The 26,003-nt window shown below is 44.3% G+C and overlaps 1 protein-coding gene across 1 annotated transcript; it reads right to left on the bottom strand.

The window, feature by feature from the left end:
* Positions 1 to 13,920: 13,920 nt before the first annotated feature.
* On the bottom strand, positions 13,921 to 14,704 carry LOC127298949 (thaumatin-like pathogenesis-related protein 1). Its single transcript, XM_051328818.2, has one exon. It carries the CDS (start codon positions 14,638 to 14,640, stop codon positions 14,125 to 14,127), a length of 516 nt encoding a protein of 171 aa, XP_051184778.1. The 5' UTR covers positions 14,641 to 14,704; the 3' UTR covers positions 13,921 to 14,124.
* Between the last annotated feature and the right edge of the window lie 11,299 nt (positions 14,705 to 26,003).

The raw sequence follows: 26,003 nt of genomic DNA, 5'->3' as shown, positions 1-26,003 counted from the left end.
ATCGCGTACACCAAATGGACAACAAGGCATAATGATTTATGAGTATATAGGTTTTACCTATGATTTTTCTTGTTAGCAATACGCCAAATCACATATTCTGTTACCCGTGTAGGCACTATATGTTGATGCATATATTCCAAGTATATTTGAAAGGGGTGTAAATTGTTATTATCTTTAGTTAAGCCTGTCGCTGGGTTTGGTTAGTGTAGTGTTATCTGAATTTAGTTTTGAGTTAGGAAGTGCTTGTACGTGACTTGGTCTAGTCTTTGTCCGTTGCATAGGATGCGGTTTGTGGGAAAGCACACGAATCTAGCGACTGTGACAGTGCTTAGTGGCTAAGATTGAGGGGATGTAGGTATGGGCAAGGAAGATACACGAGGTGATCGTCAACCTTAACAACCATCTAGGGTTTCATCTCTCTCACCGGCGATGCTGCCGGTTTGCTCTGCCTTCAGTGGCCTTGGGGCCATGGAGGCGTGGCGGACCGTGGCCTCTCGCTAACGGGAAGGTTTCCGTTCTTCGTTTAGTTTATTTTTAGTGTCTTCTTTGGGATGGTGAGACGGTGGCTACATCCTAGAATTAGAATAAGGTCCTCCTTGTCCTATACTCGCTCCGGTGGTGCGTTTAGCGTCGGCGGAGGGCGCATGGATTCATGTGTTCGGCGGATCTCCTGGAATCTGGTTGGTTTTCTTGTTCGATGGTATAGTTTTAGGTCAGTCTCTTCCGATCTATGGTGTTATCGTTGGCGATGGTTGCTGCTCTGGTCCGTACGACAAGCTTTGTTGGGTTCCAGTGATGGAGGGGCGAGGATGGCGCCGCGTCTTCGGCTCACGCTAGTATTTATAGTCGTTGCTAGGTGGTCCAATGATCTATTTGTAATTTTTGTTATGTTTGGATCTCTTTGTACTGATGTTGATGATTATCAATAAATTGATGGAATTTAGAAAGTCCACGGTTTTAGGATTCAGTTGTAACCAGTTAACCACGATGTAAATAATAAAGAAAGAGGAGAAAAGCTACAGCGATGGAACGCAGCAGAAAACTACGTGTCATTGTCCGGTTCTTGAGCGACCTCAGCACAAGGGGCTGAATGCCTGAATCTAGTACAACTCATGGTGCTGGCCTGGAAAACGCACAGCCGGAGACTGGCTATGGCTTCTGGCCGTCGACATCTTAACTGCGTGCTTTAGTGGACCAGTTTTGCTTGCAGCCGGAGACTTCTCTACCTGACAAGATGATGTTTGGGCCCATGAGATGGAGGCCAACATGTCAATATATTTACTTTTGGTCCTAGAACTTTTGTTTGGTTTAAAACGACCCTTAAACTCTAAGAATGGTTCACTTTTAGTCCATATTCCAATTGAGCTAGGCAATTATACTGCCACGGGTGGCAGAAAATGTAGGATAACGTTGCATAGAAAACAAAAATTTTCCTACCGCGAACACGCAATCCAAGCCAAGATGCAATCTAGAAGACGGTAGCAACGAGGGGTTTATCGAGTCTCACCCTTGAAGAGATTCCAAAGCCTACAAGATGAGGCTCTTGTTGCTGCGGTAGACGTTCACTTGCCGCTTGCAAAAGCGCGTAGAAGATCTTGATCACCGGCGCCACGAACGGGCAGCACCTCCGTACTCGGTCACACGTTCGGTTGTTGATGAAGACGACGTCCACCTCCCGTTCCAGCGGGCAGCGGAAGTAGTAGCTCCTTTTGAATCCGGCAGCACGACGGCGTGGTGTCGGTGGCGGTGGAGAACTCCGGCGGAGCTTCGCTAAGCGTGCGGGAGCTTATGGAGGAGAGGGGGGCGGCTAGGGTTTGGGAGGGGGTGGCCGGCCACTCAAGGGGGGCGGCCAGGTTGTGGTCTTGGGGTGGCCGGCCCCCTCCCCTTGGCCCCTTATTATATAGGTGGAAGCCCCAAGTGTTGGACTACAAGTCTCCGAATAAGACCCGAACCCAAAACCTTCCATGTGATAGGGAAACCTACCCAAGGTGGGAATCCCACTTGGGGTGGGATTACCCCCTTCCATGTGGGAGGGTGGCCGGCCCCCATAGGGGGAGTCCACTTGGGACTCCTCCCCCTCTAGGGTTGGCCGGCCATGGAGGTGGAGTCCCTCCGGGACTCCACCTTCCTTGGTGGTTTCTTCCGGACTTTTCTAGAACCTTCTAGAACCTTCCATAGAACCTTCCGGATCATTTTAAATCACATAAAATGACATCCTATATATGAATCTTATTCTCCGGACCATTCCGGAACTCCTCGTGATGTCCGGGATCTCATCCGGGACTCCGAACAAATATTCGAACTCCATTCCATATTCAAGTTCTACCATTTCAACATCCAACTTTAAGTGTGTCACCCTACGGTTCGTGAACTATGCGGACATGGTTGAGTACTCACTCCGACCAATAACCAATAGCGGGATCTGGAGATCCATAATGGCTCCCACATATTCAACGATGACTTTAGTGATCGAATGAACCATTCACATACGATACCAATTCCCTTTGTCACGCGATATTTTACTTGTCCGAGGTTTGATCTTCGGTATCACTCTATACCTTGTTCAACCTCGTCTCCTGACAAGTACTCTTTACTCGTACCGTGGTATGTGGTCTCTTATGAACTTATTCATATGCTTGCAAGATATTAGACGACATTCCACCGAGAGGGCCCAGAGTATATCTATCCGTCATCGGGATGGACAAATCCCACTGTTGATCCATATGCCTCAACAAATACTTTCCGGATACTTAATCCCACCTTTATAACCACCCATTTACGCAGTGGCGTTTGGTGTAATCAAAGTACCTTTCCGGTATAAGTGATTTACATGATCTCATGGTCATAAGGACTAGGTAACTATGTATCGAAAGCTTATAGCAAATAACTTAATGACGAGATCTTATGCTACGCTTAATTGGGTGTGTCCATTACATCATTCATACAATGATATAACCTTGTTATTAATAACATCCAATGTTCATGATTATGAAACTAATCATCCATTAATCAACAAGCTAGTTTAAGAGGCATACTAGGGACTTTTTGTTTGTCTACATATCACACATGTACTAATGTTTCGGTTAATACAATTATAGCATGATATATAAACATTTATCATAAACATAAAGATATAAATAATAACCACTTTATTATTGCCTCTAGGGCATATCGCCTTCAGTCTCCCACTTGCACTAGAGTCAATAATCTAGATTACATTGTAATATACCTAACACCCATGGCATTCTGGTGTTGGTCATGCTTTGCCCTAGGGAGAGCTTTAGTCAACGGATCTGCTACATTCAGATCAGTGTGTACTTTCCAAATCTTTACTTCTCCATCTTCGATGTACTCGCGAATCGAGTGGTAACGCAGCTTGATATGCTTCAGCCTCCTGTGTGACCTTGGCTCTTGTGCATTGGCGATGGCACCCATGTTATCACAGTAGATGATTAATGGGTCCAATGCACTAGGAACCACACCGAGCTCTACAATGAACCTCTTCATCCATACCGCTTCTGATGAAGCCTCTGAAGCCGCTATGTACTCTGATTCTGTTGAAGACTTCGCCACCGTGCACTGCTTCGAGCTTGCCCAGCTTACTGCAGCACCATTCAATATAAACACATACCCATCGTGACTTAGAGTCATCAGGATCAGTGTTCCAACTTGCATCGGTGTAACCACTTACAACGAGCTCTTGGTCACCTCCATAACAAAGAAACATATCCTTAGTTCTTTTCAAGTACTTCAGGATATTCTTGACCGCTGTCCAGTGTTCCATTCCTGGATCACTTTGATATCTGCTAGTCAAACTAATAAAGATGTGCTATATCCGGTCTAGTACATAGCATGGCATACATGATAGATCCTACTGCCGAGGCATAGGGGATATTACTCATCATTTCTCTTTCTTCTGCCGTAGCCGGTCCTTGAGTCTTACTCAAGACCTTGCCTGGTAACATAGGTAAGAACCCTTTCTTACTTGCATCCATTCTAAACTTCTTTAGAATCTTGTCCAGATATGTACTCTGTGATAGCCCTATTAGGCGTCTTGAGCTATCTCTATAAATCTTGATGCCTAATATATACGATGCTTCACCAAGGTCTTTCATTGAAAAACTATTATTCAAATAACCTTTTACACTGCTTAATAGTTCTATATCATTCCCGATCAATAATATGTCATCTACATATAATATCAGGAATGCTACAGAGCTCCCACTCACTTTCTTGTAAATACAGGCCTCTCCATGACCTTTGTATAAACCCGAAGTCTTTGATCACTTTATCAAAGCGTCGGTTCCAACTTCTTGATGCTTGCTTCAGTCCATAGATTGAACGCTGAAGTTTGCATACTTTGTCAGCATTTTTAGGATCGACAAAACCTTTGGGTTGTACCATATATAACTCTTCCTCAATGTCTCCATTAAGGAACGCCGTTTTGACATCCATCTGCCAAATCTCATAATCGAAAAATGCAGCTATTGCTAACAAAATCCTCACAGATTTTAGCTTCGCTACAGGTGAGAAAGTCTCATCGTAGTCAACTCCTTGAATTTGTCGGAAACCCTTTGCGACAAGTCGAGCTTTATAGACAGTAATATTACCATCAGCATCTGTTTTTCTCTTGAAAATCCATTTATTCTCGACAGCCTTTCGGCTATCAGGTAAGTCTACCAAAGTCCATACTTTGTTATCATACATGGATCCCATTTCGGATTTCATGGCTTCTTGCCATTTGTTGGAATCTGGGCTCATCATCGCTTCTTCATACGTCGCAGGGTCCTCATCATTGTTATCCACAATCATGACATTTAGACAAGGATCATACCAATCAGGAGTGGCACGCTCCCTTGTCGATCTGCGAGGTTCAGTAGTTTCCTCGTTCGAAGTTTCATGATCATTATCATTAGCTTCCTCTGTTGCCGGTGTAGGCGGTACAGGTACAACTTTCGGTACTGCGCTACTCTGATCAACGAGTATAGATTCATCAATCTCATCGAGTTCTACTTTTCTTCCAGTCACTTCTTTAGTGAGAAATTCTTTCTCAAGAAAGGTTCCGTTCTTAGCAACAAAGATTTTGCCTTCGGATATGTGATAGAAAGTGTACCCTATAGTTTCCTTAGGGTATCCTATGAAGACGCATTTCTCCGCTTTGGGTTCTAGCTTGTCCGGTTGTAAATTCTTTACATAGGCTTCGCAACCCCAAACTTTCAGGAACGACAGCTTAAACCATAATTCATACGGTGTCGTTTCTACGGATTTTGATGGTGCTCTATTTAAAGTGAATGCGGCTGTCTCTAATGCATAACTCCAAAATGATAACGGCAAATCAGTAAGAGACATCATAGAACGAACCATATCTAAGAGAGTTCGATTACGACGTTCGGACACACCGTTTCGTTGAGGTGTTCCCGGCGGTGTCAATTGTGAAAGTATTCCGCATTTCTTTAAATGTATGCCAAACTCATAACTCAGATATTCACCTCCACGATCAGATCGTAGAAATTTAATCTTCTTGTTACGTTGATTTTCTACTTCACTTTGGAATTCCTTAAACTTCTCGAAAGTTTCGGATTTATGTTTCATGAAATAGATATACCCATATCTACTCAGATCATCTGTGAAGGTTAGAACATAACGATAACCACCGCGCGATGCTACGCTCATTGGTCCGCATACATCGGTATGTATGATTTCCAATAAGTCAGTAGCTCGCTCCATGATACCAGAAAATGGAGTCTTAGTCATTTTACCCATTAGACATGCTTCGCATCTATCAAGTGACTCAAAGTCAAGTGATTCAAGTAATCCATCGGTATGGAGTTTCTTCATGCGTTTCACTCCAATATGACCAAGGCAGCGATTGCCACATATAAGTAGAATTATCATTCAATTTAATTCGCTTAGCATCAATGTTATGTATATGCGTATCACTACTATCGAGATCTAATAGAAATAAGCCATTCTTTTCTGGTGCTCGACCATAAAAGATATTATTCATAAAAATAGAACAACCATTATTCTCAGACTTGAATGAATAACCGTCTTGCATTAAACAAGATCCAGATATAATGTTCATGCTCAACGCGGGTACAAAATAACAATTATTTAGGCTTAAAACTAATCCCAAAGGTAGATGTAGAGGAAGTGTGCCGACAGCGATCACATCGACTTTGGATCCGTTTCCAACGCGCATCGTCACTTCATCTTTCAGTAGTCTTCGTTTATTCTTTAGTTCTGTTTGAGTTACAAATATGAGCAACCGAACCAGTATCAAATACCAGTGTACTAGAACGAGAACCGGTGAGATAAACATCTATAACATGTATATCAGATATACCTTCTTTCTTCTTCTTGACAAGGCCGCTCTTGGATCAGCCAGATACTTGGAGCAATTACGCTTCCAGTGTCCCTTCTCCTTGCAGTAATAGCACTCAGCATCAGGCTTAGGGCCGTTCTTAGGTTTCATAGGAGGCGTGGCAGCTTTCTTGCCACCCTTCTTGAATTTTCCCTTAGACTTGCCCTGTTTCTTGAAACTGGTGGTCTTGTTGACCATCAACACTTGGTGCTCTTTCTTGATCTCAATCTCAGCAGATTTTAGCATGCCAAAGAGTTCAGGTAACTCCTTGTTCATGTTCTGCATATTGTAGTTCATCACAAAGTTCTTGTAACTTGGTGGCAGTGATTGAAGGACACGATTAATCCCCAGTCTGTTAGGAATCACTATTCCCAAGTCACTGAGTTTCTTCGCATGCCCGGTCATGGCGAGCATGTGCTCACTAACGGAGCTGCCTTCTTCCATCATACAGCTGAAGAAATATTTCAATGCTTCATAGCACTCCACGGCCGCACGAGTCTCAAAAATAGCTTTCAGCTCTTTCATCAACTCATGAGGATCGTGGTGCTCAAAACGTTTTTGAAGATCGGATTCCTGCATCGCACGGGATGGCACATCGAACTTGAGAGTACCGAGTTTTCCGAGTCTCGTAAACAACTTTTACTTCATCGGTTTCGGTTTCTGCAGGAGGGTCACCTAGCGGTGCATCAAGCACATATTGCAGATTTCCGCCGAGAGAGGAAGATCCTCACATGACGGAACCAGTCGGTGAAGTTGCTACCGTTGCTCTTAAGTTTTTCTTTCTCTAGGAACTGGTTAAAATTGATTGGGGACGCCATCTCTACAACATATATTTGCAAAAGTTTAGACTAAGTTTATGACAAATTGAGTTCAAATTTTAATTCAACATAATTAACAATCTAGGTGAACTCCCACTCAAAACAATATCCCTCGCATTGTCTTAGTGATCACACGAACCAAATCCACCGCACCTAAGTCCGATCATCACGAGACAAGGTGTGATTTCAATGGCGAACACTCAAAGTGTTCATCATATCAACCATATGATGCATGCTCTACCTTTCGGTATCACGTGTTCCGAGACCATGTCTGTACATGCTAGGCTCATCAAGGCCACCTTAGTATCCGCATGTGCAAAACTGTCTTGCACCCATTGTATGCACTTGTTGATTCTATCACACCCGATCATCACGAGACGCTTCGAAACGACAAGTCTTGGCAACGGTGCTACTAAGGATGAACACTTTATTATCTTGAGATTTTAGTGAGGGATCATCTTATAATGCTACCGTCGCGATCTAAGCAAAATAAGATGCATAAAAGGATTAACATCACATGCAGTTCATATGTGATATGATATGGCCCTTTTGTCTTTGCGCCTTTGATCTTCATCTCCAAAGCACGGACATGATCTCCATCATCTTCGGGCATGATCTCCATCATCGTCGGCGTAGCGTCAAGGTCAATGGCGCCGTCTTCATGATTGTCCTCCATGTAGCAACTATTACAACTACTTTGAAATACTACTCAACATGAAATTTAAAGACAACCATAAGGCTCCTGCCGGTTGCCACAATACAATAATGATCATCTCATACATATTCATCATCACATTATGGCCATATCACATCACCAAACCCTGCAAAAACAAGTTAGACGTCTCTAATTTGGTTTGCATATTTTAAGTGGTTTAGGATTTTCGAGAGAGATCTAATCTACCTACGAACATGAACCACAACGTTGATACTAATGTTTTCAATAGAAGAGTAAATTGAATCTTCACTATAGTAGGAGAGACAGACACCCGCAAAGCCTCTTATGCAATACAAGTTGCATGTCGAACGAGGAACAAGTCTCATGAACGCGGTCATGTAAAGTTAGTCCGAGCCGCTTCATCCCACTATGCCACAAAGATGCAAAGTACTCAAACTAAGGGATAACAAGAGCATCAACGCCCACAAAACCATTGTGTTCTACTCGTGCAACCATCTATGCATAGACACGGCTCTGATACCACTGTAGGATAACGTTGCATAGAATACAAAAAAATTCCTACCGCGAACACGCAATCCAAGCCAAGATGCAATCTAGAAGACGGTAGCAACGAGGGGTTTATCGAGTCTCACCCTTAAAGAGATTCCAAAGCCTACAAGATGAGGCTCTTGTTGCTGTGGTAGACGTTCACTTGCCGCTTGCAAAAGCGCGTAGAAGATCTTGATCACCGGCGCCACGAACGGGCAGCACCTCCGTACTCGGTCACACGTTCGGTTGTTGATGAAGACGACGTCCACCTCCCGTTCCAGCGGGCAGCAGAAGTAGTAGCTCCTCTTGAATCCGATAGCACGACGGAGTGGTGTCGGTGGCGGTGGAGAACTCCGGCGGAGCTTCGCTAAGCGTGCGGGAGCTTATGGAGGAGAGGGGGGGGCGGCTAGGGTTTGGGAGGGGGTAGCCGGCCACTCAAGGGGGGCGGCCAGGTTGGGTCTTGGGGTGGCCGGCCCCCTCCCCTTGGCCCCTCATTATATAGGTGGAAGCCCCAAGTGTTGGACTACAAGTCTCCGAATAAGACCCGAACCCAAAACCTTCCATGTGATAGGGAAACCTACCCAAGGTGGGAATCCCACTTGGGGTGGGATTCCCCCCTTCCATGTGGGAGGGTGGCCGGCCCCCATAGGGGGAGTCCACTTGGGACTCCTCCCCCTCTAGGGTTGGCCGGCCATGGAGGTGGAGTCCCGGAGGGACTCCACCTTCCTTGGTGGTTTTTTCCGGACTTTTCTAGAACCTTCTAGAACCTTCCATAGAACCTTCCGGATCATTTTAAATCACATAAAATGACATCCTATATATGAATCTTATTCTCCGGACCATTCCAGAACTCCTCGTGATGTCCGGGATCTCATCCGGGACTCCAAACAAATATTCGAACTCCATTCCATATTCAAGTTCTACCATTTCAACATCCAACTTTAAGTGTGTCACCCTACGGTTCGTGAACTATGCGGACATGGTTGAGTACTCACTCCGACCAATAACCAATAGCGGGATCTGGAGATCCATAATGGCTCCCACATATTCAACGATGACTTTAGTGATCAAATGAACCATTCACATACGATACCAATTCCCTTTGTCACGCGATATTTTACTTGTCCGAGGTTTGATCTTCGGTATCACTCTGTACCTTGTTCAACCTCGTCTCCTGACAAGTACTCTTTACTCGTATCGTGGTATGTGGTCTCTTATGAACTTATTCATATGCTTGCAAGACATTAGACGACATTCCACCGAGAGGGCCCAGAGTATATCTATCCGTCATCGGGATGGACAAATCCTTTGTTGATCCATATGCCTCAACTCATACTTTCCGGATACTTAATCCCACCTTTATAACCACCCATTTACGCAGTGGCGTTTGGTGTAATCAAAGTACCTTTCCGGTATAAGTGATTTACATGATCTCATGATCATAAGGACTAGGTAACTATGTATCGAAAGCTTATAGCAAATAACTTAATGACGAGATCTTATGCTACGCTTAATTGGGTGTGTCCATTACATCATTCATACAATGATATAACCTTGTTATTAATAACATCCAATGTTCATGATTATGAAACTAATCATCCATTAATCAACAAGCTAGTTTAAGAGGCATACTAGGGACTCTTTGTTTGTCTACATATCACACATGTACTAATGTTTCGGTTAATACAATTATAGCATGATATATAAACATTTATCATAAACATAAAGATATAAATAATAACCACTTTATTATTGCCTCTAGGGCATATCTCCTCCAGAAAACTCAAGGCAACACTGCATGGGTAGAGAGGCAGGACGATGTTGATAGGCAAAGCAAGCAGGCCTTTGTGGTGCATTGGTGCAACGTTTCAAATGAATTTGGAGAGAGAGAGAGAGAGAGAGAGAGAGAGAGAGAGAGAGAGAGAGAGAGACTGGTTCGGGGACACAAGGGTTTCAATTTTTTATTAAGTTATTGGGTTCGACATCTCAACTAGCTTGGGCTTGGTCTAGTTCAAAAACAATTTGGTTGGTTGATTATTTCTTCTTTCCATATCAGCGATTATATCAATTGAACCAAAAAAGGATGAAAAGTGAACTATTCAGAGAGTTCAAGGTCCATTCTAAACTAAAAATAAATTTTAGGATGAAAAGTGAAATTCCTCAAAAGTTCAAGGACGAGAAGTGAACCACGTTGCACAATGCAGAGGTCTAAAATAGAGGCACCACGTTAATCTACATCATAGGAATTATTTTAACTGTTAGATCTATAACTTAAGGATAGGATTTAACAACGTAACTGTGTAACTATGTTTGACACGTTTAATAATAAGCATATGCGTCAAATATGGAAGGAAATCGCGTGCAAAAAAAAGGAGTCCTAAGAAGAAGAAAAAAGATGAGCTTGGATAGAGGTATATCTCTAAGACTCTGCTTTCCAATATAAAAATCTGCATTTATTAAATGATAATTATTTTATTTAATAGTTGGATCTAAAGTCTTACATCTATTTATCTATTATATATTAAACGCAATATACACTTCTTTTTGAGACACCATATTAATCCATATATACTGAAATTATTTGATCTTTTGACCTTAATTTTAACGGTTAAGATTTAAAACCTAAAAATGTTACACGAACTATAATAATATATAGCATGTCATGTAGGTAACCATCAACAAATATACTAAAATTATTGTTACCTAGGTGAGCATTCAAGATGGACACGTAACAAAACTTTTTTCAAAAAAATTGGCTACGCCCGAAGCACTTGGAATTAGCGATCCGTAAAGACAAACCCGCATGATAGAGTAATCCTCCGAATTGGCAATTGGTGAAAAAAACCTAGCGTGATAGGGTAGTCCATGTAAAACACGACTTCAAAAAAGTTCACGCAGGACGTTGGCCAACTACCAATTTGAATTGTTTGGACTAGATCACAGAATTTAGGAAAATCACATACTCCTACACCTTGAACTAGGACGTGTGTTGGGATGAAATAATCTACTACCTCTGTTAATAAATATATATTTTAGGTTTGTCAAAATTTAGATGTACATAGGCACTATTTAGTGTATTGATATATCCAAATCTAGACAAACATTTTGATCTATATATGGACGGCGGAAGTACAAGCTAGGACATGGTACGAATAATGAATACTTGCATCGTAGGTTATTATAAGCGGCGGTATTTGTGTACATGCACCGGTACATAAAAATAAAATATATAACTAAATATTGCTAATGAAAGTACAGATTGGAAAATATGGATACACGGGTTCTAAAAGAATAAACTAAAGGTTTCGATTCAAGAGTGCATCTGCACTCTAGAAAAAGAAAAATTGAATATAAGAAAAAAATCTTTACAAATTTGAATGTTAATATATCAAACGAGGGACTAATATCCTATTTTCTGTCCTAGGTGAATTGAACATTTGGTCTATATCATCAACGAATGATTACAAAATTACCATATATGGCCATAAAAGAAACATTTATTACAATAGGCGACCACTAGGGATCGAGCAACAATACTATATTAAAATGCAGTGCCATTGATTTTTTTGTTGATATAATACGCCTTATTAATAGAATTAGATCCTTATAAAAGTCTATAGATTACACACAACTTGAAATGATAAAATACTCAGTTTCTTAAATGGGTCATCTATTAACATTGAATAGAAAATTTTAAAATTGAAATATAATATCATATAAAAACTAAACCTATCACAATAAGTATCATTTTTTTAAATAACACAATGATTATTTGCATGAAAAAAAATATGATTAGAGATGTTATATGCAATTCTCATATTTTATTCACAATTTATTCGGTGGTTACAGAACTGTATCATATATTAATACATTGTGACACAGTATGAATATATAAGATTATATATATAATCAAAGAACAAATAGACTAAATAATTGATGAGTATAGATCCCTCGGATTTCCGAGGGCCGCCTTGCTAGTTATATACTAAAAGCACAATACATGGATCTAAAATAGAGACACACGTTAATCCACATCATCAGAATTATTTTAACTGTTAAATCTATAATTTACGGCTATGATTTAACAAAAAACTAATATTCACGTAACTACGTTTGACACGTTCAATAACAAGCATTTCTACCAAATATGGAAGTTAAATCACGTCAGACGGAAAAGAAAAAGGAGTCCTAAATTAAAACGACAAGTCTGTCTAGACGTGCATCTCTAGGACTCTCTAGATTTGCCTTGCCGTATGTGAGTCCTTTCGCACAAATCAAACATTAACAACTCGCAGCAGAACATGGCGATGGGATCACCCCAGCATGAAAACTGAGGACAAATGAGCTTGGAGACATTATGCTAAGTGCACATATGCAACGGAAAACCATGTGATTTCAGATATTAATTATTGACCCTAATATACTAAAAGAAATATACATATATTTATAGAACCACCACGATTAAACCACGTCATCTAAATTACTTTAGCAGTTAGATATGATTTACTCCGTAATAAAAAATTATTAATTACCTAACTTTATAAGTCCGTTTGACACGGTTTATACGTAGAAGAGACGTGCCCATAGTTTTGTTTTAAACCATGTGGACTCTCCAAATTATTTAAACGTGCTAAGCACTTTTTTTTGCCAGATTTAATTGGAAATATTTCCAAAGAAGAGTGCATGCTCCAAACAAAAGGTAGCTTTAATCGGATAGATTGCTCACCGCACGATTGATAAACTTTGACGCCCACATCACTTTAGGTTTCATGTTCTAATCGAGCTTCCGTGTGCCCAAGACTCGGTGGGACGACACGACAATGCATGTGAAACTGGTTGGATCAATCCATTCATTTTTCATGCATTGATGGATCGTAGGTATAAGAAAATTACATTATTGAACGGGCTAGGTTAGCCAAGCCAACAGAAGTACAATTCGGAAGGCTGAATGGTCGCTGTTATTTACACCACCAAGAGACCGAGACTCCGGCTGGTCTACAAGCTAGACAAATCATAGCAGGGGTTGTCAGACTGGCTAGCCATCTCTACAGACGCTGCTGAGAGACCGAGACTCCGACCAGACGGCGCTGGTGATGCAGGTTTGCCCCAAGAGATTAAAGTTCTGAGTTTCACTTGATATTATTTCCAAAACCAATGGTAATCAGTTTGTGTTACCCCATGCAAGCTTTTCATAAACATCAACATTTCTCATCCACGCATACCTTCGGTGTTAAACTACCTTAAATTGTTTTAAAATATTTTTAACAATGAGGTAAATTTGAAACTTGGTTGTCAGCAGGGATCTTGGTGTGTATCAACGCAAGAACGATGTCTCTGGGTATACAAAACAATAGTCTTTTGTCATAATAAGGCGGTTTCCTCGTTGATGCAAATGTGTATATGTTTTCGCCAAGAATCGTTGAAAGTTTTCTACCAGCTGGCCTGTAGCCTATATATTTTCAAAACAAAATTCTATAGCATCGATCCTCTCTTTTCTCATACGCCGTAGCCTACTCATTCCAATTGCACCAAAATGGAGAGCAGCAAATTAATATTGTATGCTGTTTTAATAGTAGACACAAATATTCTTCACCTTTATTCATCGACTTTATTGGGCACCCGTGTGTGCACCGATTGTTCCACTCATGGTCGTATACATATACATACATGCATATGACTCTCATAATAGGAAGTAGACTTATGGTGGGCAGAAGACGACCCGGAAGCCCTGTAAGTTATCATGGGCAGAAGACGATCCGGAAGCTCCTGTTGCCCCTGCAGGTTTTGGTCTTGACGTCGTTGGGCTGCTGGTACGCGTCGGGGCAGCGAGAGTCCCGGCACTGCAGCGCGACGCCGGTACTGCAAGAGAAGCCCATGCCGATGTTGAACCCGTCTATGACGGAGATATCATAGGAGTCAAACTCGCCGCCGAGTGTGAACTCCGCCAGCGTCAGCGGAGGCTGCCCAGACAGGGCGCACGCAAGCGCGCCGTTACAGTCGCCGGTTGCGCAGCGGCCGGAGTTGCCGTTGAAGTTGCAACCCGTGCGGCCCCAGATCGTGGCCGTGCTGGTGCCCGCGGGGATATCGAGGTTCCACGTCTCGCCGCTGTTCAGCTGCCTACCACCGCCCACTGGCCTCGCCGCCGGCCACACGGTGAAGGGGCACTGGTTGGTGATGCTGAAGGACGTCGCGTTGGCGCCGGCGGCGAATGACACAGCCAGCAGGAGGATGAGCGCCGACGTGGATGTAGCCATTGTTTCGATCTCCTGTTTGTACACACTTGTACTTGTTCTGTTTGCTGTAGTGGCCGAGCTTGCAACGTTCTTATTTATAGTTGGCGGGTGTGGAAAACGTGCAGAGAAAAGTCGGACGATCTACTTTTCAACGAAGATACCCCAGCTAAGTCACCAACGAAGATAGCCGGGCGGAGAAAAATTGGCAGCAAATACGTACGGTAGTTGCTCGGTTGATTAGCGACCATGCAGCTGGCTGTGGATTTGACAATCCTCGCAGCTGATTGTGGACTTGACAATCCTCCCCGAGAGTAACGGTGTAGCTATCCGTACTCGGTAGAACTTTCTGGCAGCATTACATTGGTTGGCAGGGGCGAAGCTCCCTTTAGAGCAAGGCAAGGCAGACGCCCTATTTTGTTTTTTAGTGATTGCATTTAGATGTACGTGTATTTTGAACAATTTAAATGGCCATACATAAAACAGACTTCGTATGAAAAGGTTAATAATGTTTGTTTTAGTGAACACTACGCAAAACTGACTTCGGACAGAGAACATGAACTAGGTATAAAAATATATAAAATCATTTTCTATATTTAATCTTTACTATTAAATTGCAATAGGTGACTGCCTGGTGTCACAAACGGGGCTAAAGAATTTTTTAGGCCCAACATCTTCCAGCAGCCCTTGCCCAAGATCGGACCGTACGTCGTACGTCCAGGAAAAACCAGCGGCCTACACCCGATCGGCAGAGCCAAAATCAATCGTGATCGGAAACACAAGTGTTTATATTGGAGACGGCAAGCCAAAATCAATCGTGTTCTGATCCAAACACGTATGTGTTAACCGGAGATGTATTTGTATCGGAGACGGCAACAGCCAGTCAACCATGCTGGTGTATGGGGTTATTATGATTCACCTACCATATAATTAGCATATAGTACTAGGTGATCTCACGCTGATGCCAAAGAATTAACAACGAGTTACTAGGATTGTACTGTTTTATTTTTTTACGTTCTCCATCTGAACCAACTGAAACTGCAGTATGTCTATCCACCGGAAAACTGATCCATTCGACAAGGTTTAAGTACACGTCCTGAGACCTAATGTTGGGACCGTCTTCAGCTAAATTAGTAGCCTTCCTCCCTCAGCCTTTCTCGCTCGGTTGTATGGATCAAGTTTATCAAACTCATCAGTGTGTTGTTGCTTTGGCGCATGGGGAATTGGCAAAGGTTCTGGTACAATATCTGGGTCAGAGGTGTTACCACTATTAGATCGTTCCAAGGAATTTGCTGCGGTGAAGACTCTAACAGCTGAGCCAAGAACCCATCGACATAGGCAAGAATAGCGCTGAATTCTTCAGATGATTCCGTCTGGTGGACCCATCGACATGGCTAAGAAAAATTGTTGTGCAAAATTTAAGGAATTTTTAAATTCACTCTGGTTACATATATCAAAATAAATAAACTAGAAACTCGTGCCATGCCTGCGGGAAGTAAAGTGGGACGCGCGGCGGGTCGCCGCGGGCGCGCTGGCGGTAGCCATACCGCTGCAGCGTGGCGTCGATGTCGCGGCCGTGCCACCAGGCACGGCGACCGACGTTGTTGAAGAGGCCGTTCGCGAGGCCGGCCGCCCACGCGAGCTCGATGACGCGCTCATCTTCGAATCGCCACGGCCACGCTGGGCTGTTGAGCGTGTTCGCCGGCAAGTTCCTCTCCACTGGCGTCATACGCTTCCGCCGTTCGTTGATGAGGGCGCGCATCTCTGGTCCTGCCGGTGGCGGCGGTGGCACGGTGAAGACTGTGTTGGAGACGTGCCACCCGTGCGGCAGGTTGTACTGTACTGGCACGCGGATGCGCTGCCAGTACAGTACATCCATCTCATTGTAGGTAAGTTGCATCGAGCGGAGCATGCTGCCACCGCTGCCGCCGACCTCGTCGTTGTGCGCCATCCCGTCGGTGGGGTGCGTGGGAGCGGTGGTTATTTGCGCGGCGTCTGCGACAATGGCGGCTAGGGTTGGAAGACGAGGAAGAAGAGTAGTGCACGCCGGTTGGGTTTGAAGGGAGGTAGCAGACGCGCATTGAAGGTGCGTGGGAAAGGTGGGTGTACGTGGCCAGTCGCCGCCCTCGTCGCCGCTTCGGTTTCTGCGTGGGAGGCCATTAACACCGACGACCAACCTTCCCTCGTCGTTTTCGATGCGAACTGTCGCGTCCTCTCACTGACAAGGCGCCTCCACCTGCGAAAACCGTCATGCCGCGAGGCGCCGGCTCGCCCGATTCACGCCCTCCGTGAAGGGGCCGACACGAGGTTGTCGGCGCTTCTATTGGGCTCGAAAAACCACCAGCGCTTTTTTAGGCGCGTCGGTGCGACCCCATTTTTGATGCCAGCCCCCAAAATACTATCAGGGCTGCTATCAATGCCGCCGGTGGAGATGCTCTTAGATGACAAGTTTTAAAGTATAGTTTTTTCTATAGTCTTAGAAACAACGCTCGCAAAAAGCACAGAATTAGCTGAACCTCAAGGTGGCTTTAAAACTGGAAGTAGAAGAATCAGAATATGGCAAATCAATGATATATGGCAGTATGGTCGTCACCTTACGTACTACAAATAGAGATGTTTTAGCTACAGATTTATTCAATCCAAAAATTTTTAGGACATACTAAGAAATTAATTTTTTGTTGAAATATTACATGGTTATCACTTTCGATGTATATGAACTTTTACATGTATTATGTTTAAGATAAAAAGGATCCGAAACTAACGTCTCGTAGCAACGCACGAGCATTCAACTAGGTATTATAGTTAATATTTCCTCTTTTTAAGTATAAAAGTAGTTATTGCTTTTTCGCAGCAACGCGCGGGCATTATGCTAGTGTGAATAAGTTTGCTTGACTTGCAGAGATTTATTATGAATCTTACTATAAAAATATTTAAATTATTTATGAGTATAATAACATTGAGCTATTTGTAATTCATACACGGAAAATTGGCGGGTTTTTTTTATTTAGACGGCATATCATGTTTCCTCGGCCGATATTATCAGCTCATTGAATTGGTTTGCATTTTTCCGTGGCAACAATAAGAATTGAAATGTATTTTCTGACGATAAAGATCATGAAGACCGCGTTGCGCATCAAACAAGGGATTTACATAAGTCTTGATCGATAGAATTAATGAAGATTTTTTTAAAAAAAAGTTAAAACTTTGACATTGAAATGAAGATTTGGTATATTTGTAGGTTCTACTTATAATCAAATATGTTTATATTTTCATTGTTGATACGGCAAAGGTGTCCGATCTTTCGATGAGATGGGGATAAATCGATTTGTTGGTGGAGTTCGTGCTTGACGATCCGACTACACGTGCAAATCTCGTGCGCCAATGCAATCGCTAGGACAATCTTCGGGAGTTACTGACCTTGCGGGAGCACGATCAGCCTGACCAGGAAGGGTCTTAATTCCTACCTGAAATCGAGAACAAGTAAGAACTAAAGATGCAATCAGAATATTGCGAATAGAGATGAAAGCTTGATTGATAATGGTGGGATTCTGAATAGTCGGTCTTGTTCTGGGCGTTGGCCTCAAAAGAAGTACACGTAGTTGCAGCAATTGGCTAACTTTTAATTTAATCAAAATCCAAGTTCTAATGACGGCTAAAGAGGGATATATATGGGGGAAGTGAAGGGATTTTCGTCCAACCAGCTAGGGTTGGCCAAAAACACCCCTAAATGGGCCTTCCTCCACTTATATGGCCTCTTAAAATCCCCTAAAATACCTAATCCGAAAATACATGGGCATGGCCCATTAAATAAGGTGACGTGGCACCATAAATAACTCTTTGGACGAATTTTATGTTGGAGTAACTTGTATAATTCATCCAAGCATCGTTGCTTTACTATGGTGGCTTCAATATTCTGAAATCCTCGCTTGCAACGCCATCCTGAATCCTTGCAGGTATGCTGCCATCTCCATGCACGTTCCTAATCCAATGCTTGGCGTCCATGCTAGATCCATTCCTAAATAATATAAATACATTTGATTTAGGCAGCATCATATTCTCATATATATTAGGAAGGATTCCTAGTAACGAATGTACCTGAGATGTGGTTGTAGGAGTATTGGTTGTAACTATCATAGTGATGTCCTCATCATCCTCCCCTACTTGAATTGAAGTCGTCCTCGACGTAGTCTCATCTTTTTCACCAAGATATGCCTTCAAATCGGAGGTAATCATGTCCTCATTATCCTCCCTTTCTTGAAAGAAAAGCCGTCATCGGCGATGTTTATTCTGTAAACATGCTAACAAAAGAGACAAGGTATATGCATGGTATATGTATATGTCATCCGTTTTAACAGCTCTGTCATGTTTCCCATTTAATTTTGTACATATACCAGTATTGTAGTAGCATATAAGCTCATTAGTTCCCATGAAACATTTATCACAACTCAGTTTGCAGATATAAGTGAAGCACATATTAACTCCTTTCAAATTATAATGCTCATCATTAAACCATCCCAAAGTTGGTAAACCAAAATGTAAGGTCTCAAATTTACTAGCCACATCATGTTGAATTAAACAATTTTGCAGCAAGTTATTTCGCATAGAATGAATACCAACATTGGAGGTCATATCAAAATGAGAAAGCATATATACAAATTCAGGTTTATTGGAACTATAGGAATCATCACACATGATGCAAATCCTATGTACCATAAAAACATTGTTGCTGACATACTCCCCAACTAAATTAAATGTAACATCGGGAGCGTAGACACTCTTTAAACAAGGAAGTTCATCAATTTTATGTCTAGCATGTGATAAACATATAGGTGGATCCATCACAATAGAAAACAAAGAATTAGCATGAGAAATCTGAGCCAACACTTCATTGTTCATAACCATTTTTAAATGATCCTTACTAGAGTCAACTTTCAAATCACAAGGTGCATTATCAGGAGCAAGAATTTGTTATCACCAGATTTTTACCAAATCAGAGGTGGGCCGTGATTGAGATGGGCTTAACAAATATACGTAGAAAATATTCATGAATCGGCCTTGTATAAAGAGTTTGGGCTAAATTGCCCGTGTATCTGTAAATATAGTAGGATACGTGTCGGTTAGGATTAAAAGATAGAGTTTAGCTCGTACACGGTTGGGATTATTCCCACGTTAGAAAGTCTACGGACTATAAATATGTATCTAGTGTTATTGAGAAAGAAGACAATCACGTTCACAACAAAACCAATCTAGGCGCATCGCCACCCCTTGTTTCGAGGGTTTCTTCCGGGTAAGCGCTATGCTGCCTAGATCGCATCTTGCGATCTAGGCAGAATCTTGTTTATCTGTTGTTCATGTGTTGCTCGTACTGAAGCCTTTTTGATGGCGAGCAACACCGTTATCATGGATATGTTAGGGTTAGCATCGGTACTTTCTCGATGTATTTGATTAGTCATGCTATTCCTGGATATCTAGCCACCCTTGTACCAATCTTAGGTGCAAGGGTGGCACCCTGCTTAGTCATTGTTTAGTAGATTCGATCCGTTACGATTGCTCCTTGTTCTTCAAGGATTAGTTTAATATCTACATAGTTAGGCCTTATAAACGGGTTGAAGGATCCAGTAGCACGTAGGGTATAGTTTGCTAGTCCTAGAGAAAATGTTCCGGGAATCAGCTACATGTTGGTTGTTAGGCCTTGTCTAGAGCTGGTTTATTATCACCTTTCGTGTCTGCCAGGCTCAATCACGTGTAGGACGTTCCGATTATGTGGTGAAAACCCTAGATCGTCGTAGATCGTTTTAACATAATATTGATCAAGCAGGACCACCATGTTATCGTAGATCTCATATGAATCATGGGTGGATCGGCTCCCTGAGCCGATTCACAGGACAACCTGAGAGCCGATCGAGGCTCGTATTTAATGTTTACGTGTATGCCATGCAGGAAACTAGTCGAAGCAATCCATCACCTTCCTGACCAGGTATAGGTCAGGTGGCACGCCCTTGCACCAGCATCGGACGTGCGTGCCGGATCTTTGCGGGCCGTCGCCCGAGGGACCAGGGCCCTCCAGCAGTCCTGGGAGCCTCCCGGCTCTTCGTGTTGCCCGTCGCTACTCGTCGGTGGGTTTTGGTGGTCAACACATTCTGGCACGCCCGGTGGGACCTTCTTCTACAACAACTGCATCAACATCCGCATCAGAGATGGCGGAAGATCCAGTCATGTACGAAGAGCTGTCTGAGGAGTACAAGAAGAAGTACGACGAGATCAAAGCTCTCTTCGAAACCGACCTCATCGGGTCTTTCCAGAGGACCCGCTCACACGGCATCAGGTGGAAAGGGTTCTCAACTGAAGGCGCTCTCGATGGAGTGGATCTGTCTACTCCTTCAGAAGAACGCACCAGGTCTCTACGTCAGGAGGTTAATCACATGGTAGCGCACTCGCTACACCGCCATTCTAAGAGCCTGGTGAACGCTTTAGAGCGTGTTGCGCTGCGCGTGGTCTAGGAAATCATGAAGTATCAGTACTCTCCGTCAGGACCTGCCCTAGGGACTCACCAAGGAGAGAAACAGTTCCAGACCCGACCACCGCTGCCGTTCGCGCTAGCAGCACCAGAAGTGCCGAGTTCACCGGCATACGTCGTCTACAAGATCGGTGGCGATCCTAGTGATTACCAGTTCTTGTATGAGCCGCCTAAGGAGATCCCGCACGGATACATGTGCACATTTGTGCCAGACTGCAATAACTGGGCGTGCACGAACCAGGTTGCAACAGTAGGGGTTTCTGGAGCAGCAGGAGGGATTTCTGGACCAGATCCTGAGAAGCAGGCGTGGCTAGCTAAGTATGCCACTCCAACGAATCATCAAAGCTCAACTCCTGCAGCTAGCACCGTGGATCAGATCAGCGCAATCTTGAGGGACCAGTTCAGCATGGTGCCGAAGAGGAGGGCAGTCAGCTACTCCAAGCCGTACCCCAACGAGTATGATTTGATCCCACTACCACCCAAATATCGGCTCCCTGAATTCTCCAAGTTTAGTGGATCGGAAGGCTCTAGTTCAGTTGAGCATGTGAGCCGATATTTGGCGCAGTTGGGCATGATCTGAGCATCTGACGCATTACGTGTGAGGTTTTTCGCGCAATCTCTCACAGGACCGGCTTTCGGGTGGTACACCTCGCTGCCACCAGATTCAATCCAGACTTGGAAGCAAATGGAAGAACAGTTCCACATGCAATATCACTCAGAAAGTTCCGAGGCTGGCATTGCCGATCTAGCACAAGTACGACAGAAGCGCGGAGAAACGGTATCTGAATACATTCAGCGCTTCAGGGCCGTCAGGAACCGATACTATTCGGCTCGCATGAATGAAAAAGAGGCAGTCGATCTGGCAGTGGTGGGTCTCGCATCACCGATCAAGGATATGGCTTCCCAAGCAGAGTACACTTCACTGGCGCATATGGTTCAGAAATTATCGTTATATGAACAGCGCCACCCAGAGTTGTACCAGGACAAGTTCAAGCGCGCGGTAGTCCTGGTGGAGATGCAGGAAGATGAAGACTCTGCGGGAGAGCAGGAGGTAGCCGTGGCTGAATGGACTCGGGGGGCAAACCCTGTGTCCTGCAAATGGGTTAAACCACAAGATCCTGCAAAAGGGTTTGACTTCGACGTAAGCAAAGCTGAGCAGATTTTCGATCTCTTACTCAAGGAGAAGCAGCTGAAGTTACCCGAAGGCCATAAAATCCCTACGGTGCAAGAGATGAACGGAAGGCCATACTGCAAGTGGCATAACACGTTCACCCATACCACCAGCGACTGCAGGGTGTGGCGTCAGCAGATCCAAATGGCTATAGAACAAGGCCGTCTAATTTTCAGCCAGTACGCCATGAAAGTTGACACGCACCCCTTCCCTGCCGTTAACATGGTAGAGTGCACTTACCCTGGGAGGTGCCAGCCAGGTTTCTCGTTCAGCATCAACATGGTAGGACCTGTGTACCACCCTGGTAAGGACAAAGGCGAGAGCAGCCGCTCTCGTAGCAAGGACAAAGAAGAGGCCGTTCCACGTGACCGGCCCCAACGTAGTGACAAGCGCTACATCACAGAGGAGCAAGTGAGGAACGTGCGATACCAGCGACCTCTCTCCGAGCACCTCCTCAACAAATATGAGCGTCAGTACGACCAGCGCCGGCGATACGACAGTGACGACGAGAAAGATCGTCGGTCTAGTATGGAGAACAGGAAATATCGTCGGTACGATCGAAACGTCGAAAGATATGAGCGCCGTGTCAAGGAAGAGTCAAGGGAGCAGGACGACGTGGACATACACTGTGATTGTCCTTTCTTCAAGCATTGCTGGGATTCAGGGATGAGCCGATTGCCTACAATCGGCAACTGCCCAGAGTGCAGACAGAAAAAGAGGGACACAGGAGACGTGTCAGTGTTCAAGCATCTAGGGCCTCTCCCATCTCGGAACAAGCAAGCTGAGTCCTCTCGGGTGGAAGATCTAGAGGAGTTAGAAGATGACGAAGAAGAAGAAGATAGATACCACCGGCCAAGGTGGTGCCCTGATGGACTCAGCCATTCTCAAAAGCGTAGGGTTCAGCGACTACGTAGCGTAGAGGAAGCCGAGAGACGATACCTACACGCGTTAAGGAAGGCGCGGCCTGATTTGGCCACGAAAATTCAGCAAACTCTGGATGAGGAGGGTCATCCACAGAAGAAAGAGTGGCGCCCCAAACCAAAGAAAGCCGATGATACGACATCGGCTGGCACGAACATGGTGTTCATCCTTCCATCGGAGTTTTGTGCTCCAGGAATAGAAGAGGCACCTATAGCTCAGCTCGACTGCAGCCCACGGCCAGTGATCTTTGAGAAACCAGAAGAAAGGAGCTACAGGCATCTGAAAGCCCTATACTTAAGAGGTTATATCAACGGGCAGCCTGTCAATAAGATGCTAGTCGACACGGGAGCGGCAGTCAATATAATGACATACTCCATGCTACGTCGCTTGGGACGCTCTAGCGCAGACCTGATCAAAACCGACGTCACTCTGAACGACTTCAACGGCCAGGCATCAGAAACGCAAGGCGTTCTGAACGTGGATTTAACTGTAGGCCGAAAGACCGTCCCTACGTCATTCTTCATCGTCGACAGCAAAAGCACTTACGCTGTCCTGCTAGGGAGAGATTGGATCCACGCTAACTACTGCATTCCATCCACGATGCACCAATGCTTGATACAGTGGGATGGAGATGAAGTGGAGGTCGTCCATGCAGATGATTCAGCCGAAATATCAACGGCTGGCATGAACATTTGGGAAGCGGGAGGCCAAGAGCCACTCTCCGGGATCAATCTGGACGGCTGCGAGTTCATCGACGTGACAAAAAACGGGGTGAGACTGGTCTTATCCACTGGCCTGACAGTATAGCAAGAGCAAAGGCGATGGACATACGTGGCAAGGCCGATCCCTGCGATCGGCCCCAAAAAATAAAAAGTGATGATCTCATCTCAAGTATGCCACGTAGTCACAATAAAGCACAGACAAGATGTAAACCTTCATTGAGCAATGCAATAAAAATGGGGGCCGATTCCAGCAATCGGCCCGTACTATCCTCGCCATATGTTTTGCCCGTGTTTAACATCGATCTAGCAGGCGACGGAAAGCTAGGGTATGGGTTTACATCGGCTGATGAGCTAGAAGAGGTTGACATTGGTCCTGGGGATAAGCCACGACCAACTTTTATCAGCAAAAAGCTAGATCCACATCTCAGGAACCAGATGATAGCTCTACTAAAAGAATACCCAGATTGCTTTGCATGGGATTACACAGAGATGCCTGGGTTAGACAGGAGCATCATTGAGCATCGGCTCCCTCTCAAGAAAGGATTTCGGTCGTTCCAGCAACGTGCACGTGAGATGAAGGCCGATACCCTAGAAGAAGTCAAGAAGGAGGTCGAGAAAATGTTGATCGCCGGGTTCATCAGGCCGTGCAGGTACGCTGAATGGATTTCCAATATAGTGCCTGTACAGAAAAAGGATGGCCGATGGCGCGTTGCCATAGATTTTCGAGATCTCAATAGAGCCACTCCAAATGATGAATATCCCATGCCGGTAGCAGAGACATTGGTCAATGCAGCTGCTGGTCATAAGGTCTTAAGTTTCATGGATGGCAACGCCGGCTACAACCAGATCTTCATGGTTCTAGAAGATATACACAAGACTGCATTCAGAGTACCAGGTTCAGTGGGCTTGTTTGAATATGTAGTCATGACTTTTGGACTGAAGAATGCCGGTGCAACATACCAAAGAGCCATGAATTACATCTTTCATGATCTAATCGGCAAATTGGTGGAAATCTACATTGATGACGTGGTGGTCAAGTCTGTCTCCGTAGAAGGACACTTGGAGGATTTGCGACGCATCCTGGACCGAACCAGAAAATTCAGGCTAAGAATGAATCCAAAGAAGTGTGCCTTTGGGGTGACTGCCGGTCAGTTCTTGGGTTTCTTGGTTCATGAACGTGGAATCGAGATCGGCTTGAAAAGCCAGGAGGCAGTACGCACCATGCAACCACCTACCACGAAGAAGGAACTCCAATGCCTCATCGGCAAAATCAACTTCGTCCGAAGATTCATCTCCAATCTGTCGGGACGAATTAAGCCGTTTATGGGATTGGTGAAAATTAAGTCTGATGACGAGTTTCACTGGGGGGCAGAGCAGCAGCAAGCGTTCGACGAGATTAAGGAGTATATATCGACACCACCTGTGCTGGTTCCGCCTCAGCAAGACAGACCGTTCTACATTTACTTATCGGTAGCTGACACTTCCATCGCGTCAGTTGTGGTACAACTGTATGAGGGTCTGGAAAAGGTGGTTTTCTACCTCAGCAGGAGGATGTTGGATGCAGAGACGAGGTATCCTGAGATCGAGAAGTTGTGCCTCTGTTTGTTTTTCACCTGCACCAAGCTTCGTCACATCTTTCTGACGGCAGAAATCATCATCATATGCAAATCAGACGTCATCAAACATATGTTGTCGGCCCCTGTTTTAAAAGGCCGACTCGGTAAATGGATGTTTGCATTATCGGAGTTTGATCTCCGGTATCAGCCTGCGAAAGCAGTCAAGGGACAAGCGTTGGCCGATCTCATTGCTGAACGAATCAATACTGATATAGCAGCACTATCTGTACGTGCATGGGCTATGTTCTTCGATGGATCGGCTTGTGACGATGGTTGTGGCATCGGCATTCTGCTCGTGTCGCCTCGGGTGGCAACATATTCCTTCTCCATCAGGTTATCTACCCCTTGTACCAACAATGTCGCTAAGTATGAGGCAATACGCAAGGGAATGGAGTTGCTTCTGGAAGCCGGGGCAGAAGCAGTGGAACTTTTTGGAGACT

This window comes from Lolium perenne, chromosome 5 (genome assembly GCF_019359855.2).
Source record: "Lolium perenne isolate Kyuss_39 chromosome 5, Kyuss_2.0, whole genome shotgun sequence".
NCBI classification, from domain to species: domain Eukaryota; kingdom Viridiplantae; phylum Streptophyta; class Magnoliopsida; order Poales; family Poaceae; genus Lolium; species Lolium perenne.
Note: the sequence above shows the minus strand (reverse complement) of the source record. Positions and strands in the feature narration are given on the sequence as shown.

Bases quoted from the DNA above. Each gene is read 5' to 3' on its own strand.
- LOC127298949 (XM_051328818.2), bottom strand. From the start codon at position 14,640: ATGGCTACATCCACGTCGGCGCTCATCCTCCTGCTGGCTGTGTCATTC.